General features: G+C 34.6%; 1 protein-coding gene across 1 annotated transcript; it reads left to right on the top strand.

Annotated features, from left to right (window-relative positions):
• The first annotated feature begins 7,382 nt into the window (after window positions 1-7,382).
• On the top strand, window positions 7,383-9,736 carry LOC112728657 (probably inactive leucine-rich repeat receptor-like protein kinase At5g48380). The gene is made up of 2 exons (XM_025778886.3): window positions 7,383-8,518; window positions 8,706-9,736. The coding sequence occupies exons 1-2, from the start codon at window positions 7,604-7,606 to the stop codon at window positions 9,639-9,641; spliced, it is 1,851 nt and encodes a 616-aa protein (XP_025634671.1). The 5' UTR covers window positions 7,383-7,603; the 3' UTR covers window positions 9,642-9,736.
• The last annotated feature ends 9,829 nt before the right edge of the window (window positions 9,737-19,565 follow it).

The following is a 19,565-nucleotide window of genomic DNA, read 5'->3' as shown; positions in this document are numbered from 1 at the left end:
CCCATTACAATCTCTAATAACACAAGCAAAACCAACACTATTACCCGAACCAAAATAACTAGCATCACAATTAATCTTAAAAGTACCAATGGATGGGGATTCCAAAAACCATTTAGAGTAGAGGGAAGGGACATACGTTGTAATTCAAAAATATTTCTAAGCTCCTTTTCTGAAGTTAATGTCAGACAAATGACTTTTTCCGGAGGCCAAGTTTCATGGGATTAAAGATGTCGTTATTCCTTGCTCGCCATATCCACCAAAGTCCCGAAAAGAACTTAAACGGGTGCTCTCTGCTATGATACAAGAACCAGTTCTTCAAATCCAAAGGATGACAAGGAATATCCAACCTTTGCCAGACAAGCTGAGCTTTTGGACAATCCCGAATACAATGTATAACCGATTCCTGGCTAGAAAGACATCTTGGACATCTATCCGATGACGACATCCCTCTTCTAAAGCGAAAAGTTGCAGTAGGAAGAGCCTCCTTAAGACACAACCAAGCCAAAAACTTATGCTTTTCCGGAACAAGCTGACGCCAAAGCCAAAGCCAATTCTCCCTCTCCTCCCAACCAAACAGCTGCTTACACAACCACAAGTAACCATTGCGTGAGTCATAGACTTTGGCAGCAGACCCACTCCAATACCAACCCACTTCCGGACCTGCTTGTTCATCTGGATTGTAAGAGAGAATATTATCTTTCAAATTTTGAGATAAAGGAGAATAAAGAGTATCCAAATGCCACCTACCAACCGACCAAATATCCTGTATCCGGAGATTCGAATCAGAAATGTGGACATAATCCATCTCATTAGATAACCGTCCTTCTCTCCTCCAGCTAGAAAACAAAAAATTCTGGTTCAAATCTCCAATACACCAAGCAAACTCATCCTTCAACACTTTCCAAGCCTTGCAAAGACACCTCCAAATGGGAGAGTCCTTGTTCTTAGGATAACTAAAACAGTCATATAGAGATGATCGGTATTTGGCATCCAATAATTGGACCCATAGCTTGTTTGGCTGCTGGAAAAAAGTCCAAACTAACTTCCCAAGAAGAGCAATATTTACACAATAAGGATCTCTAATCCCCAAACCTCCATATTTTTTTGGAGTAACCAGTACCTTCCAACTAACAAGATTCAATCCTCTTCCATCAACTTGTCCTTTCCAAAGAAAATTCCTCATCATAGACTCCAATTTACTAATGATTCCTTTGGGAAAAATAGAGACCTGCATCTGGTACGTGGGAATAGCAGCGGCAACAGAATTAACCAAGCAGAGTCTACCAGCCCGATTGAGTAAACTCCCTTTCCAGCTTGCTAGCCTACTCCGAATCTTATCCAGGACACCATTGAAAGCTGAACGAGTCACCCTAGAATGGCTAAGGGTAACTCCAAGATACTTGCCCAAATCTTGGACAAATCTGATAGAGGATACCCCAGTGAAAACCTCTTTCCTTGTTGCAGAGACATTCTTGGAGTAAAGTGCTTTAGACTTCTCCACATTAATCTTCATCTCAGATGCTTTGCAAAAAGTCTCTAAAACCAACATCACATTTTGCACTTGTCTCTTTGTAGCTTTACAGAATAGAAGCAAGTCATCCGCAAACATTAAATAGGATATTCTTGGTCCCCCTCTAGAAATAGCAACCGGCTCCCACAAGCCCAAATCAACCTGATGACTAATAAAGCATGCCAGTCGCTCCATACACAATACAAAAAGATAGGGTGACATAGGGTCTCCTTGTCTAAGACCTCGGCTAGGAGTAAAGCCATTCAGACGACTCCCATTCCAAAGAATAGATAAGGAAGAAGCAGTGACACAATTCATAATCAAATTAAGTGTAGGAATAGGAAAACCAAAGCTCTTAAGGGTATGAGCTAAAAACCTCCAGTCAACTCTGTCATAAGCTTTCTCCAGATCAATCTTAAAGGCCAGTGTACCTTTCTTTGATTTAGTCTTCTTCATAAAGTGGAGGACTTCTTGAGCAATAATGATGTTGTCAGGAGTTCCTCGTCCCGGAATAAATCCTCCTTGAAGCGGGCCAACAATCTCCGCAAGATGAGGACGAAGCCTATTAACAAGGACCTTCGTGATGATCTTGTAAACTACATTGCAGAGACTAATCGGCCTGAAATCTTTCATAGATACTGGTGATTCAACCTTTGGAATGAGAACCAGTAAAGTCTCCAACATTCTCGGATCAAGAGTAACACCGGAGAATGCCTGCTTAACCATCTTCCAAACATCAAGACCAATGATCTCCCAATATTCTTTGAAGAAGAAAGCTTGAAACCCATCCGGACCTGGAGCTTTAAAAGAGTTCATGTGAAAAACAGCTGTTTTGACTTCCTCCATAGTAACTGGTGCCGTAAGATTATTGCAAGCTTCCTCATTCAGAGAAGGAAGAGGCACATCACCAAGGCAACCCAAATCAACATCATCCAAATGACATAATAAGCTTTTATAGAAAGACTCTGCTTCTTGACTCAGAACCTCTGGATCAGTTTCCCACACTCCATCCTTGAGAAAAAGGCCATGAATCTTATTATGCTTCCTTCGCGCAAGAGTTTGAATATGAAAGAATCTTGTATTCCTATCCCCGAACCTTACCCACTGCTCTCTGGACTTTTGGAACCATAGGAGCTCTTCTTGCACTAGAGTATTATTATAATCATCAAGCAACTGTTGCTCTTTCTGACGCAAATAAATACTATCCACCACTTCCAAACGCTTTTGTAAATAATTAATCTGCTGCTCTAATTCACATTTCTTAACAAAAATGTTACCAAATACCTTCGAGTTAAACTCTAGTGAATTCTTCTGTACTTCTGAAAGCTTGCCATGAATTCCTCTATTACCAGACCACCATGACTGGTTCACAATATCTTTATACCCAGGATGAGTAGCCCAAGCAGCAACAAATCGGAAAGGTCGATTCCCTTTAGGCTGAGGACGACCTTTACAACGCACCAGAATAGGGCAATGATCAGACTGAAGCCTATTTAAAACTTCTGCATAAGCCTCTGGAAAGATAGATAACCAACTACTATTTATACAGACTCGATCAAGCTTTTTTGCCACGTCAACATAATTTTTCACCCTTCTGTACCAAGAAAACTGCCTCCCGATAGTCTTTAGATCAAACAAACCACTATCCCCTAATGAAGTAGCAAACATGTCTGCTCTTTGATGAGAAAATTGACAGCCCTTAGATTCATGAGAAAATTTGACTTCATTAAAATCACCAAGAACAATCCAAGGTCCTTGAAAAACCATGGATTGTGCAACAAGATAATCCCAAAGGAGAACCCTTTTATTAAATTGAGGACTGCCATAAATACCACTACACCTCCAAATTAAATTATCAAAGTGAACCTCAACAGTAACACCCTGATCAAAAGCATTAATGAACTTACAACAAACACCCTTCATAGAGGATAGAAACCAAATACCTCCCTTGTGCCCCTGTGCCTCTACTATACCAACAGAGTGATACCCCAACCTTTCCCAAAATAATTTTAAATGCTGAAAAGGGGAGTGAGTTTCAACCACAATAAAGAAAACAGATCTAAATTTCCTAACAAGTTCCTTACAATGCACCCGGGCTAACTTATTAGAAGCACCCCTAATATTCCAAACAATCATATTTAAACTATCCATAAATAATAGGGACAGAATAAATAAGAACATAAACTCTAAACAGAATCACCAACCTCAATAGGTGGTTTGTCCTGCGGTACTGGCACACTCTGATCCTCAATAATTGCCACCTTTGGACACCCTGACATTGCACTTGCCATGCTTCCATCTACTAAGGTTTCCTCCGTTGTGCCACCATTTTTATCAACTGGCGAGTTCTGCAAGGAGGAAGGCCGAGGACGCTTCCGTAGAGAAATTCCACGACGTGCAGGAGTTCTGCGCGATGGAGATGGCGCAATTTCATGTTTTTCTTGCTTCCCCATCCTAATGCCAGTTGATTTGCCTCCATCACCATGCAAATTGGGCCTTGGACCCTTCTCGAACCAAACTTGTGCTGCTTTCCATCTTGATCCTTCAAACCTGATGACTGGCCCATTGTAAATTTTTTCTTACGCAGCACTTGTTGCCAGCCCTCTCCATCATCCATGCATGCCTCATTAACAAGACCATCAGGCATGTGAGGAGCCAATGATTCCGTAACCACATCCTTCCCTTTAACAACTCCTAATTTCTCACCCAAATCACGAGCTTCTGATTCAGCCTCTTTTTGAATCTCATGATTGTTGTGTGGCACTAGTGTTGGGGCTTCATTATTTTTTCCATCACCAAAGGAATTTATGTTTCCTTCCAAGGACTCCTTCTCCATGCACAACGATTTATCATGCCCATACCGTGCACAAGTAGCACAAATCAACTGTAAACTCTCGTACTCCACTTCATAAGTCACACCCTCCACTATAATATGTTTGATTACAGGCAACTCAAGATTAATTTGAACACAAGCTCGGGCATATTTTCCTCTTTCTGCAAGCTTAGTAGCCAAATCTACTTTCACCGGAATCCCAATTACAGAAGCAATTCGCAGCATTGCTTGTTCCTGGTAGCACCAAATTGGAAGTTCCGAGACTCGAATCCATACCAACATTGATCCAAAGGATTTTTAGCATGGCCTAAAATCCACATCCCATGGCTTTACTGCAACATAGTGACCGTCTATCAACCACGGACCACCAAGAATGACTTTCTCACGATCCCCAGCAATATCAAATTTAACCAAAAAATATCCAAATCCCACGTCCAACAAATCAAACCCTCCTTTGATGCGCCATACTATCCGGAGCTTATGCATGAGAGCCGTGTAGCCATAATACTTATCCAGCACCTTGGTCACGATGGCTTCCTTATAAGGTTCAGCTAGACAGCTCTTTGCCTCCTTGGTAAAACTGACACTTGGTGGACGAGAATCACCCTGCTTACCTGTCACCGTCGCGATACCATCCCCAGATAAAGACCCTACTAATGCAAAGGCCTTGGACTTTTCTGCACCAATGACTTTATCTCTAAAAGAAACCTTGGATGGCTTTCCTAACCCCTCTCGAGAAGAATCCTCCTTAACACCGGATACACACCCACCCACGCTCTCCCCCTTATCTCTTCCGATGGCATGACCATCTTTCTCACCCTGTTTCACCCTCAACCGCTCGCCCCCGCTTTCTCCTTCTCTCATTCTCTTTGAGTACGGAGTACAATCATATCGAAATCTATAGCATTTGATAACTTTCTTAACCATGCTAATAGAAAATTAATTAAACCACTAACGCTACAGAATGAAGCGGGTATAACTAGAGCGCAAAAATGTAACAGTATATTTAGAGCTAAATATATTCTATCCTTCTTGTATATTGCATTTAAAAAATATCTCTTCTATTAGTTTTTTTTTGGTGACTACTTCTATTAGTTAATAGCGCTCAATATTTCGCACCATTTTCTGTTAGTTAATTAATATCAATTATATATCAAACAATGTGAGACTCTGGGACATTAACAATTTGACTGACATAAATATATCAATTGCGCGTGTGGACTTATTCCGCTGTTGGGCTATTTGCTGTAGCTATCAATTTATTGGAAAAAAAAGAAGCTCATTCAAAAGTTAAGAAGCCTTTTAAAATGGTTGTGAACATAGTTTTTAAAATTAATTTGTGTTTTTGAATGCTAAACAATTTAATATAAATTTATTATTAATAAGTATTTATATTTACTAAAATTATTTTAAATGTTAAAATTGTCTACTAAACATAATTTTTGTAATTTTTATTATTTGGGAAATAGAGCTTATTTAGATAAATTTTTATAAAAAAGATTTTTTTTTTCAAGTGATTTTTTTAAAGGTATCTTTTATAGTGCTTAACTGCTTATATTTCACTCATATAATTCAAACATAAAAGGTGGGTCTCACCTTATTTTATCTCTATTTTTAGACAAATTAGGCATAATTTTTATAGACACTAAAAAATTTATTTTTTTAAAGATTTTTTTTGAAAATAAAAATAATTTTATATTTAGATATTTCATATAAAAATATTTTTTATCTAATAATTATGTTTGGATATAATAATATAAAAATATATTTTTAATTTATTTATTATGTTAAACATATCTTTCTTTCAAGTAAAAAAAGAATCTTTTTAAAAATTATAAATTATAACTTTTAAAAAAAATGCTTTATTCTAGTTTTTTTACTTTTAGTACTAAAATTTTGTAAAACACATTAAAAAAAAGAAAAAGTATTTTTTTATTCAAAATTTTTTTTCTATCAATTTAATAATACCCAAACAAGTTTATAATACAAAATTTATATTTTTTATTAATATTAATCAAACTTTAAACTAACACTTTAATTTTTATATTATTAGAATTTATAATTTAAATATTAAAATTTAAAATTTAATAGACAAATAATAATAAATTTTGTCGATAGTATAGTGGCATTACTTTTTATATTGGGTAAAGCATATTTTTTGTTTTTGAAGTTTGACAAAAATTTTAAAAATATTCATAAGTTTTATTTTATTTTGATTTTGTCCTAAAATATTTTTATTTACATGAAATATACCCCCAACAGCTAAAACTTAAGAATATTTTTAAAATTTTTGCCTAATTTCAAGAAATAAAAAGTATATTTTATCCTTTTATATTTATTAAAAGTCACTTTTATTTTAATTTAGAAGGAAAGACGATTGTGGGCCGCTTATCAGCTTATGAGACAGTTGGAGCTAGAAAGAAGCATTATTGGAAGATACAATGAGAAAACATATAGTGGCAAGCGGGGAAGCCTGTCCCGTCCCACGAGAAGCCTGCTCTTTGGCGGGCTGGCCCGCCCCGCCCCGCCTAGTGAGGTGGTTCCAGAATCCCAGCCCGCCCCGCCTAACGGCGGGCTGGCGGACTGGCGGGCTAAGCCCGCCAAATATCCTCTCTCTCTCTTTTTTTTTTTACTTTTAACTATTAAATAATATATATAAATGCATAAAAAAATCTCTTATGTTTTTTACTTTTAACTATTATAATTTTTAAAAATATAAACAAATTATAATTTTTATATTCACAAACATTAAAGTCTTTGTAATTATAAATATTGTTTCTAAAACAAAATAAACATAATCCAAAACATTCAATTTTCATCCTCATTCTCTTGTAAGTTGGGTTTTGGCAAAAAAAAATTATAAAAATACCTCTTGCCAAAAGAATACTAAGTCCAGCGAGAAAGCTCGCCCCGCCTCGCCAAAGCCTGCTAAAGTCCGCGATTTAAGCGGTGCGAGTTAGGCAGATTTTTACTATTTGATAATTCCAATTTTCCAGGCCAACCCGCCTTTTTTGACGGGTTACGCGGGTTACGCGGGTCAGTCCGGCGAATTTAGGTCCGTTTGCGTTGCTAGGATGGAATATGTATCTTGGTCAAGACTCAAGAGTCAACCAGAAGTGTATTTTTCTTTTTGGCTCCAAGTCCAAGCAATGAGGTAGGAAACTTGATGTAATCATGTGAGTTCCCTTGTGAAGAACTTTCTCATCAATTAATCCTACATTCCATTACATAGAGACAGTCACCAAGATATCAATAAAAGAATGGGTATTATTCTCCTGTACATCATCCAAGCCTTCTTGTGTTTCTTGCTCGCCACCGTTTTCACACCAGGCCATGCTACTCTCACAGATATATTCTGTTTGAAATCCATCAAGGAGTCCTTGGAAGATCCAGATAACTACTTACAATCCTGGGACTTCAGCAACTACACCGAAGGTTTCATATGTAGATTTACTGGTGTTGATTGCTGGCATCCCGATGAAAATAGAGTGCTCAATCTGAAACTATCGAACATGGGTCTCAAGGGGGAGTTCCCGCGGGGCATTCGGAATTGTTCATCTTTGACTGGCTTGGACCTTTCTATAAACCACTTATCGGGACACATCCCTTCTGATATATCATCAATCCTCACTTATGCTACCACCCTTGATCTCTCAAGTAACATGTTCAGCGGAGAGATTCCACCATCTTTGGCTAACTGCACTTTCCTGAATTATCTCAAGCTTGATGACAACAAGCTCAGTGGTGGAATCCCACCAGAATTTGCGAGTCTCCGCAGGCTTAAGACACTGTCTTTGACCAATAATGAGTTGTCAGGACCAGTACCTAACTTCCCAAGTGGTCGAAGTGTTAGCTATGGTAATAATAGAGGGCTTTGTGGAGGGCCTTCTTTGTTACCGTGCTCCTCGCACAAGCACCTCCACCTGCACCTGCACCTAACATTTAAGGTTGCCCTCCTCCTTGCTTTTGTTTTCTCCTTCATCGTTTGTGTTGTTGTGCGCACTATGTGCTTCCGTTCTTCTTCTAGGACTAGGAAACACATGAAGCCCGCCAAATTCAACCACCCAGATACATTGAAATATGTTTGTTCCCTCATAAGGTGGAAGATGCGACCGCTTGTTTATCACATACGCCAACTGCTACCTCTGCACTTGCAACACAATGGAACCCAACAGGTACTCCCTCAACCACCCCCTTTGTCTCATCTTGCCATGTTATAAGAATATGGAATGTAATGGGTTGCCAAAATAAATGTGTTCGGTTCTGTCTTGTCCTGTTTTATAGTATCCAAAGAAATGAATGGAACTTAGTCTTCATCACTTTTCATAGAAAAATCATGACTGTTTTGAGTTGAATCCACAGATAGCGGTACTAGTGGAAAGATTGACATCCACTATGAACTTAGAAGAACTCAATGATGCTACCGAAAGCTTTTCTATTGACAATGCCATAGGGGTGGGAAAAATGGGAATAATGTATGAGGGAGTACTAGCTAATGGTTGGCACCTTGCTGTTAAGAGGCTATCAGATTCTCAACTGTTTGAGAGAGAAGTTCTTTTAGAGATAAGGATTCTTGGGAAGCTTCAACACAGAAACATAGTTCCTCTGCTTGGATTCTGTGTGGATAATAAGGAAAGGATTCTGGTGTACCAATATACATCAAATGGAAGACTTTCCAAATGGTTGCATCCTGTGGAATCTGAGGCTCTGATATTGACATGGCCACAGAGGATCAAGATTGCACTTGGTATGGCTAGAGCCTTATCTTGGCTTCATAACACTTGCAATTGGCATGTTGTCCATCTTAATGTATCTTCTGAGTGTGTCTTGCTTGATGAGAGTTTTGAACCAAAACTATCAAATTTTGGAGAGGCTAAGTTTATGAACCCCAACAAGCATGATGATCTAGGCATGGCATTTTATGTAGAGGATGGCAAGAAGGATGTTTTTGATCTTGGTAGTGTGCTTCTTGAGCTGGTCACCGGAAAAACATTGGAGGAATTGGTGTGTTTATCTAACACTGCTGACTTATCTGTTGACCCTTCAACTATTTATGATGCAATTGACAAGTCTCTTATTGGGAAAGGATTTGAAAATGAAGTGTTTACTCTTGTCAAAGTTGCTTGTGAGTGTATTCAGCCTTTTCCAGATGATAGGCCAACAATGCTTCAAGTTTACAACAGCATGACCAATGTATGGGAAGAGAAGCATGAGTCTATTGATCATTCTGACATGCTTGCCAGGGGATTAGAAATTGTTTCTGCTACTACGGATAGTAGTGAAATTGTTGAGTTATAAGAAATTAGTATGTATAAGGTTACTTATGAATTCAGATATATATTATAAATAAGCTTTGCTGGATGTGAATGAAAATAAAGTACAAGTTACATATATGATGCTGTATCCTTGTTGTTACTGTAGTGATCAACATATTGTGAATTCTAAATTTGAACTGTGCAAGAATTCCATGCACAGTATCAAATGGTTTTTCTGATTTCCCTGATGATTAATCATCTCTTTTGTGAATGGATTCGATGAACAAATTCTTATCTTGTCTCCTGAAGAATGCCATTGACTGCAATCAACACACACAAGCCAAGCATACTTGATGTGTATATATCTAGTTCTAACTTGTTATGGCAAATGGAAATACTTGGCTACAACAACACGGTACTAATGTATATAGTACATTCTCTGCCATTTGGTGTCAATGAAGGGTTCAGACTTCAGTCACATGTTCTAATAATAAAATCAGTGGGCGGTAGTCCAAATCCTTCTAATTAAGTGGTTGTATGTTGTGGCAGTCACCAACTCACCACCACTGAAAATCTTGCCTTGACTAACAAAACTAGACACATTATCACAGTGATTTGATTTGGGCTTGGAAATTCATGGCCACTTGCATTGCCCTGTCACTCTACCACTAATCACTATTTAATTATATACTAAAGGCCTAAAGTGTTTCTTGTCACTTGATATGCACCAAAAGGCACACATCTCCAACCTGTAACTTCTTCAGAACCAAAATTCACTTCATGTATTTACATAATTGAGTATCTTCTTCAACAATAAAAAATTATTTTCTTTTAAATAATGAAAAGTATTCAAAATCATTGAAGAATGTAACCAAGGCACATGTATAGGAGTAAAACACAACTTTAATTAGTACAATGACTTATCCCTACTTTTGGCATATTTGGAAAAAGAAAAAGAGAAATGATGATTGTGGTATTCAAAACATTTCAAGAGGAAGTTTTTATCATAAATAATGCATGGATGTGAGATAATTAGGTCACATATGAGTCTTTAACTATGAATAAGTACAGATAAGATCGATCATGTGATTGGCAAAAACATGTTGATAGAAAGGACGTTTGTGCAACTGGAAATTAGAGAAGGAAATAGATAGAAAGTGATTACTAATTAAAAGCAATAAAGCAGAATGATGGAGAGCTTGGCACCGATAACCATAAACATAATCATTTTAGCCTTTGAATAATTATATTGCAAGAATGTGGCAGTGCCAAACATATATACATTTGTCACCATGAATTAGCACTAGACTAGAAGTGCCACTCAGCCGCCGCGTGGTACTGAAAGAAATCTCTAGCAAGTTGCCTACTACTCTAATATATATTGTTTTTGTCTCATGTATGACTCACGTCGCTATTATATTTATGAGAGACAATGTATACAATGAGTTGATTTATTGGTCTACCGTAGATTAAAAAAAAAATCTCCTAAATTTTAATAACAAAAAATTTTTATCTTCATTTTCAAATTTTAACTATTTTCTACCTATTACCAAATTTTTCAAAATATACAATAAAATAATCATTAAATTTTAAATTTAAATTTTAAATTCCCCAATTTTAAATTTTAAATTTTAATTTCGTAGTCCCACAGTCGCATCCATGTCCATTGATAGATGTTCAGTTCAATAGGTTGGCAAATGGTTATTGTAATTCTTACGAGGATGGTTAGTTTAAGTATATATAATTAACAAATACTAGATGTTCATTTCATTAGGTAGTCGGATGTTTATTTTAATAGATATCTGGATGATTGTTTGTTGGGTTTAGATCTATCTCAAATTTTTCAGAAGCGACCTTCTCCTACCTAGATGACGCCGGCGAAGTTCAAACCATCATCATTTCCGACCTAACGAAGGGCAAAAAAGCCATCATTTTTGCCGTCCCAGGAGCCCTTCACACCAACCTGCTTGCAGAAGCACGTCCAACAGTCAACAGAGCTGAAGGCGAAAGGCGTGGACAGAATCGCGTGTGATGCATTCGTGATGAAGGTGTGGAAAAAAGACCTCCTGAAAGTCAACGACGAAGTTCTGTTACTTTCTAAGGGTAACGGAACGTTCACAAAGGCCATTGGGTGCGAGTTGAATCTGAGCGCGGCTGCCAGGATTCAGGGAGTACAGTGTTGAACAGTTGCTAGTTGCGCGATAACCGAAAGTGGCCGCGGCGACGGGGAAGAAAGGAAGGACCTGCCGAGGGATCCGATACGCCAACGGAGAGACCACGTGCGGTTTTGGTCGGCCAGAACCACGCGGCAGCGGCATAACGGTCGGCCGGGAATCGCTGCGGCGTCAACGTCAGATACCAATGGGTGTGAAATTTTAATGAGATGTTGAGTAACTGTACGTATTTAAAGGTTTAATTGTTAATCTTAATTTTTTAAAATTTAAAATTTAAAATTAATCAAAAATCTAGTTATTAATTACAATTTAATTTTTCTATGTTATCTATTGTACACATTGTATATTAAAATTATTGTTTCCTAATATTTTCTTTATATTTAAAGATCAATGGTCAATAAGAAATTAATGAGGTTGTATTATTTTTATTTGTATATAATTGAAGATCAACACAATCAACTCCTCATTTGGCTTTATAAGTTGCTTTACCTGCCATTAAGTATGGCTGCGTTTGTTTTGAGCATCCCTTCACATGAAAATATTAAGATATATAAATACATAAAAATAATAAGATATATTTTTTAACTTGTTTGATATATAAATACAAAATAAAACACATAAATCACAATTTTATTAAAATATTAATATTATTCTTAATCAGAGTACTATCATTTTACAGTCATCATCTTAACTAAGTTACTACCATTAACAATTAATTATTATCTCAACTAAACAATTATGTTAACAATTTAAAACTAAATAACAAATTTAATCCAACAAATTTAATATAAGGAGAAGCGACATTGATTTAAGTGGAAGGGAAGCAAAAAAGGAGATGGTAATAGGCTAGTAACAAGAAAATAGGAGAGGCAACAGTGGTCTGAGGGCACACCGAGAAGAGAGGCGACGGTGGCCTAATGGCAAGGGAGGAGAGACCGTGATAGCCTGACTAACAAGGAAAAAAGAGGTTAAACTCATTGTGCTTTGAGTGTTAGCGGAAAAAAAAAGGAAAAAGAAGAAGAATCTAAACATAATTTAAACATAATTTTGGATTTATAAATTGGTAGAAATTCAGGTGCAATCGACTTTAAGTAAAATTGATAGTTGAGAGTAGTTAGATAATTTGACTGATTTAACTAAATTTTTATTTAACGGCTCTCAACTATCAACTTCACGTGAAATCGACTGCACTTGAGTTTTCACCTTATAAATTTAAAATAAAAATATTTATGTATCTTTACGTTTTTTGTAACTGTCAAGATTTTGTCTCACAATCAAATAGCAAATATATACCAATGTACTTATGTCTTGGGTAGACACGTCCATTAAATAAACGCACCTTGTATGGTGTTATGCATATAAAGATATCTAATATATTTTATATTAAATAATTTAATTAAATATATCAAATTACTTATCTAATAATTAAATAATTAATATCCATAATTTATTCTAAAAACAAATAAAGACTTGTTTGGGAAGCTTTTCTCCATCCACTATAACATAACCCGACTTCGTTCCAGCATCAATATTAACATGGAAAAGTATATCGAATTAAAAAGTGATCAGCCAAAAAGTAAACAACTTAATTAATTTATAATTATATTTAATTAATTTTATTTGTTTTTAATTTATAATATTTGATATTAATTGCTTCTCACCCCAAATTAAAATTCTGAATGATATGTTGGAGAATAGGGGTGGAGATCACGGAACTTCTAACAATCCTGATTCTTAGTATAAAAAAGAAACATTCAGATATTTAGTAGAAAAAACATCCTAATACCTAACATAAACACCATTTATGTAAAAATTTTGGATTTACCCAAAGACATTTAACTGATTTTTTGTTGATACCCTCTTAGTTCCCTAGCATTGTTGTATTAATATTGACCTTATTTTGTACAAACTAAGTTTGCATGCAAATCACAATATATATATATATATATATATATATATATATATATATATATATATATATATATATATATATATTCATGAGATTCTTGTAATTAATAAGAGTTAAGCCCCCACTTTGGTCTGAGATTGGCGAGTTGCACTGATTTAGTCCTCAAGATCCCAATTGCACTAAATAAGTCCTCCAGATTTGAAAAAGTGCACCACGTTAGTCCTTCTCCCAATTTTCGTCACCGGAGCATTAACGCCGTCAGTGACGTGGCCATTTCTTGCCACGCTGGACCCAGCAACAATTAGATGACATGGCACTCAAATTTGATTAGCTCCAATTTAGTCCTTGTCCCCTTTTATAACCAAGATTTCTGCCCTAACTTCTTCCTCTTCTTCTTCTACCCACTTTTCCTAGTTCTTTGTCTTCTTCCTCGCTGTGCAGCTTTCTGGGTTTAGGATCATGAGTGCAAATGGGAGCCACAGTTCCATGTGGTCAAGCAGAAGGATCTCCAGAGGAACCAATAGAGCATCGAGTTTTTCAGAGTGGTGTGAGTGTGGATGCTGCCCTGTTCTCCGGTGGTCCACAACAGAGGTTAACTCTAACAAGTCATTCTTTGGGTGTCCTAATTACAATGTCAGTGAAAAAAGGTGGTGTGGTTTGTTTGTCTGGGCTGACATTAGAGAAGAAGACATCGGGGTGAAAGGGTGACTGCTACCGAGAATGTTGATGAAGTGAGGGTCAATTTGGCCTAGAGAATTGGAAAGTTAGAAGTTGAAGTTAGGACCCATAGATTGTACATGTTATTGTTGGCTCTGTTTATAATGTTTGTTGCTGTTTTCATGTTGGTATTTAAGGTTTGAGGATGATTATGTTTTAGAGTTATTGTAAAGTAGACAAAAGAAAAAGTGTCATTGTGAATTATTTGAAGTTGGTAGTCTTGCTCTAAATATAAACCAAGAACTCTGTTTTTGTCATCCAACAAAATGATAGAAAAAATATTGTAAAGAAGAACCTGTTAGTAGCATAATTAAAGGTAGAACAATTTGTCATTATAATAATAAGATGCTAACTTAACAATGAGTTTTCAGCATGAGTATTAACAAGCAAAACAGCTGCCATATTAGTGACACCTCCCCAACCTAATTAAAAGCTAGTTCTTGATCCAAAATACACCAATAACAAAGACAGATAGTGCCATCAAGCTTACAATGTTTTCAAATATAATAATTGGTCTACTGTCATATACTGAAGCCAAAAAACAAAAGTATGATTCACAAAAAGATTCCTAATTCAACTACATCTTCATTCCTTCTTTCTCGGGGGCTTGAAACCAGGTGTTGGGACAAATTTTAAGAAGTTGGCCAGTCTGGAAGATGTGGCTGAGCTTGCTCCTTGCAGTGGATCCATGGTGACCAGTCCTGATGGTGGTGAGGACTTCCTCCTGGTCTGCAACTTGGATGGCCTTTGAGGTGGTGCCTATTCCAATAAAATAATATCCAAGATGAGGCTGATTGTGCAATCAACAAGTTATTGGTAAGTCCTATTCAGACCAATCAACAAGTTCATTTGAACTATTTACCATTCAGAATCCATTCAGATTATTTACAAACAAGAAATCAACAAGTTCATTTACACTATTCATAATCCAGAATCCATTCAGATTATTACCAACAAGAAATCAACAAGTTCATTTACACTATTTATAATCCAGAATCCATTCAGATTATTACCAACAAGAAATAATACAAGAAATCAACAAGTTTATTTACACTATTTACCATGGAAGGAAATAAATATAATGAATGAATAAAAATTATTACCTTTTGCATGTCACTCATAAAAGTTGAAATAGAATTACACATAAAATTGATGGACTGAGTTTGATCACTACCTGTGGTAACACGCTTTCTTTGTCTTTCGGATATCCTGCGCAACATTTCATCCCCTATTAGAGTATCAGCACATATTTCTAAATCCAAGATCTGTAAATCACAAATTAGATAAATAGTAGAAACCATAAGGACAGTATTTGCATTTGTGATGATGCAATATTGTGAGAAATCAGAACTCAGAACTACTTGAAGTTGAAGATGTCAGCTTTAGTATATATTCTGTTATCATCTGGTTTGCTTCCTGGCCTTCAGATGCTGTTGCCTAGTATTATTAGAAAGGCAATAAGATTAAAAGGTTGTGTATCAATTAAAATTAACAGTTTAACTGAACTTAAGAGGAAAGAGTATGGCTAAGGTGGTAATGTATAATAGAATCAATTGCTGAAGTTCATTTCTATAGAAATAGTAATGCTTTATAATTTGCTATGCAGATTTTCCAGTGGAGCATGGAGTTAGTTCCTTTCACCTTCATGTATATATCGATATTTTGGTCGGGTTTAATTTTTGCTGCTATCTCTCGTCTTGTTAGTTTAGAAAGCAAGTCTGCACATAGCAAAAAGTAATTATAAGTCATGCTTAGACTACAGGTTACATATATGGAAGCTATCTTCTTCAACAAGAACAATTTAGGGTGAAATTCGACTAACCAAATCTTGAACCAACCCCTTGACACCTTGCTGATTCTTCCACCACTAGAACAGAGCATAAAAAAAAATTCTAAACACAGTCCCACAAAACATCAAAACAAAATCCTATCACAAAATCAGCTTTAAAACTTGTGAACTGACAATATACAAAACACTTAATCATGATCAACAACCATCACAGCATTCCATTAAATTTGAAAAAAAAAAACTGTTGATCCTCACTAACCTTAGTGACGACACAGAAGATCTCTATAGTGGCAAACGAACTCTTCCAATAATTGCACAGCGAACGTTGTGTTCCAATAGTCTCGACAAATTCTATTGCAGCCACTTGTTGCTACTTTGGGTCACTCATGGAAGAGAAGCTTTTTTTTTTCTCTGCGTCGTTTATGGAGAAGTAGAAGAGGAAGAGTAGAAACAAAAAAGGGTGCCTAACGTTTTATTTCCCATTACATACAAACGACATCGTTTAAAGGGATGTTTAGCGCTAAATTAGAAACGACGTCGTTTCATTCTGTCCAGCGTGGCAAGAAATTGTCACGTCACTGACGGCGTTAGTGCTCCGGTGACAGAAATTGGGAGAAGGACTAACATGGTACACTTTTTTGAATTTGGGAGACTAATTTAGTGCAATTGGAATTTCGAGGACTAAATCAGTTTAATTCGCCAATCTCAAAAACCAAAGTGGGGCTTAACTCAATTAATAATACAAAAATATTTAACAATAAAAAAAATAAATCAAAATTATTAAAATTTTATTTTATTTAATATTTATTAATTATTATATTAATTAATAAATACTAAATAAGACAAATTTTAGTCAGTTTTAATTTAATATTATCGTTAACAATAATGGAAAGCCAAAATCAGCCTCTATAGACATTTTATGCAACTAACTGCGCTCATCGCTACAAATGGAAACCAATCTCCAAGTAAATAACCTAGAAATTAAGCCTTAACTTAGGGCTTGTTTGGGTGAGCTTTTAAGAAAAGATCTTTTTTTGAGTTATCTTTTTTTAAAAGATCTTATAGAGAAGTAAAAGTAATTTTATGTTTGGATATCTTATGTAAAAAAATCTTTTTATCTATCAATTATGTTTGGGTATAACAATATAAAAGTACTTTTTTGTTTATTTATTACATAAAAAACATCTTTTTTTTTAAAAAAAAAGATCTTTTAAAAAAAGATGTAAGTGCATGTTTGGGCGCCATTATTTTGTTAAAAAAAGATCTTTTTTCAATGAAAAAAGATCTTTTTTTATTTTTTAACGTGTTTGGCAAATTTCTAGTAGTAAAAGTAAAAGCACTAGTAAAATAAAAAAAAGATCTTTTTTGAGAAGCTGTAATTTACATCTTTTTTTAAAAGATCTTTTTTCCTTAAAAAAAAGATGTTTTTCATGTAATAAATAAACAAAAAAGTACTTTTATATTGTTATACCCAAACGTAATTGATTGATAAAAAGACATTTTTATATGAGATATCCAAACATAAAATTACTTTTACTTCTCTATAAGATCTTTTAAAAAAAGATAACTCGAAAAAAGATCTTTTTTAAAAAGCTCACCCAAACAAGTAAATTACAACTTCTCAAAAAAGATCTTTTTTTGATTTTATTAGTGCTTTTATTTTTACTACTAGAAATTTGCCAAATACGTTAAAAAATAAAAAAAAATATTTTTTTATTAAAAAAAGATCTTTTTTTAACAAAATAATGACGCCCAAACATGCACTTAATCTCACATAATAATGTTGCCACTAACACCTAAGCAAATGATGAACTGATGAAGAGATCGAGGCTGCTGAAAGGGCTTTTACCAATTCTTTCTTCTAGATTATCAAAAAGATATTATTCTCTATTATGCCTTTGCCGAAATTTTAGCACAATTATACATTCACTAATTAAGTTTCACAATCTATTATTCCAGTATTAATTAGTTTCTGTATTAAATAATATAATAATACCCTTAAAATTTACGGAGACCAAGAGCTTGGAATCTTGGCATGTGTGTTCATGTTCATTGGATTGATGCCGACCCATCCTATGTCGATAGATTCCTTTTTCAAAATTATGTAATGGCTAATTTTATAGTGTCTTTTGTTTGGTGTCTAATTTTTGCCTAAATTATTTTTTATAGTAACTTTAAAATATTTAAAATTTTTTAGTTTTTATAGTTTTAAATTTAAAATTAATTATTTTACCTATTTTAGTAATTAGACAATACTTTTTAGACATCTGACAAGGATATATATAGTAATGGAAACATTTCAGGTGCACCGGAGAATACCGATGCACCAGTTGTTTTAACTGTTGATTTTAATTAATATATATTATATATATTTTTTATAATTCAGATCAACGGTTAAAACAACTGGAGCACCGGTACTTCCGATGCACTTGAAATGTTTCCTATAGTAATTACCAAAGATGAAAGCTTGAACCTAATCTTCACTCAATCTAAATCAAGCTGTCATTTGTCACAGTCCTTAATCATCTTTAAAAAGAAAATTACTGTATAGTCATCATTATTTATATTCATGCATATCATACACAGTCATGTATCATAGATTCTAACCTAAAATATGACATAAAAGTGTATGCATTTAGTTTAACTCTAACTTATTCACCGGTTCATTTAATTTAAAAACAAAAATAGAGACCAAATGTTTAGTGAGTTAATATTAGTTATCTTTTTTAATTTAAATTTTTTTACTTTTTTGAAGATTTAAAATTTTAGATTTATAATTTAAAAAGTTTATAATTTAAAATTTAAAATTTAAGATAAATAAAATAATTTTAAAAAGACTGACTAATATTATTAATCGAATAATATTGTTAATTGAAAAAAAGTAAGTTTTTAGTATTATTCTCTTTTTATTTTTTTATAAGTTTTTTCTTTTATATCTTTTAAATGAATATTGAATCAAAGACTTCTCATTAAATATAAAAGATATTTAGTTACTAAGAGAAGATTATTAATTGATAATTTAATATTTTTTTACATAAAAATTAGTTTTATTTTAAATTATTATTAAATTATATAATAATGTTGCATCTTTTTAGTAATCTGTGGATAAGATCTAGTATCCGCAAATTAAGAACGGATAGAATTAGAGTTGAAATATTCTCAACTCGCAAATAAATTAAAATTAAATTTATATAAAAATTTCAACTTAACGATAGAAAATTGAATTTAAACCTTACCCTACTTTACCTTACCAATTGTGACTCCTAATCTCGACCAGTATTTTCCTCCAATATATTGTTGCATGAGTGGAGAAAACTAAACATAATTAAAAAGCTTGCATGTCACTATATATAATAACAAATAAAATCAAAGCTGAAA

Source organism: Arachis hypogaea, chromosome 12 (genome assembly GCF_003086295.3).
Source record: "Arachis hypogaea cultivar Tifrunner chromosome 12, arahy.Tifrunner.gnm2.J5K5, whole genome shotgun sequence".
Classification (NCBI taxonomy): domain Eukaryota; kingdom Viridiplantae; phylum Streptophyta; class Magnoliopsida; order Fabales; family Fabaceae; genus Arachis; species Arachis hypogaea.
Note: the sequence above shows the minus strand (reverse complement) of the source record. Positions and strands in the feature narration are given on the sequence as shown.

Coding starts and splice junctions, on each gene's coding strand:
- LOC112728657 (XM_025778886.3), top strand. CDS start 7,604: ATGGGTATTATTCTCCTGTACATCATCCAAGCCTTCTTGTGTTTCTTG. Junction 8,519..8,705: donor AACACAATGGAACCCAACAG/GTACTCCCTCAA, acceptor TTGAATCCACAG/ATAGCGGTACTAGTGGAAAG.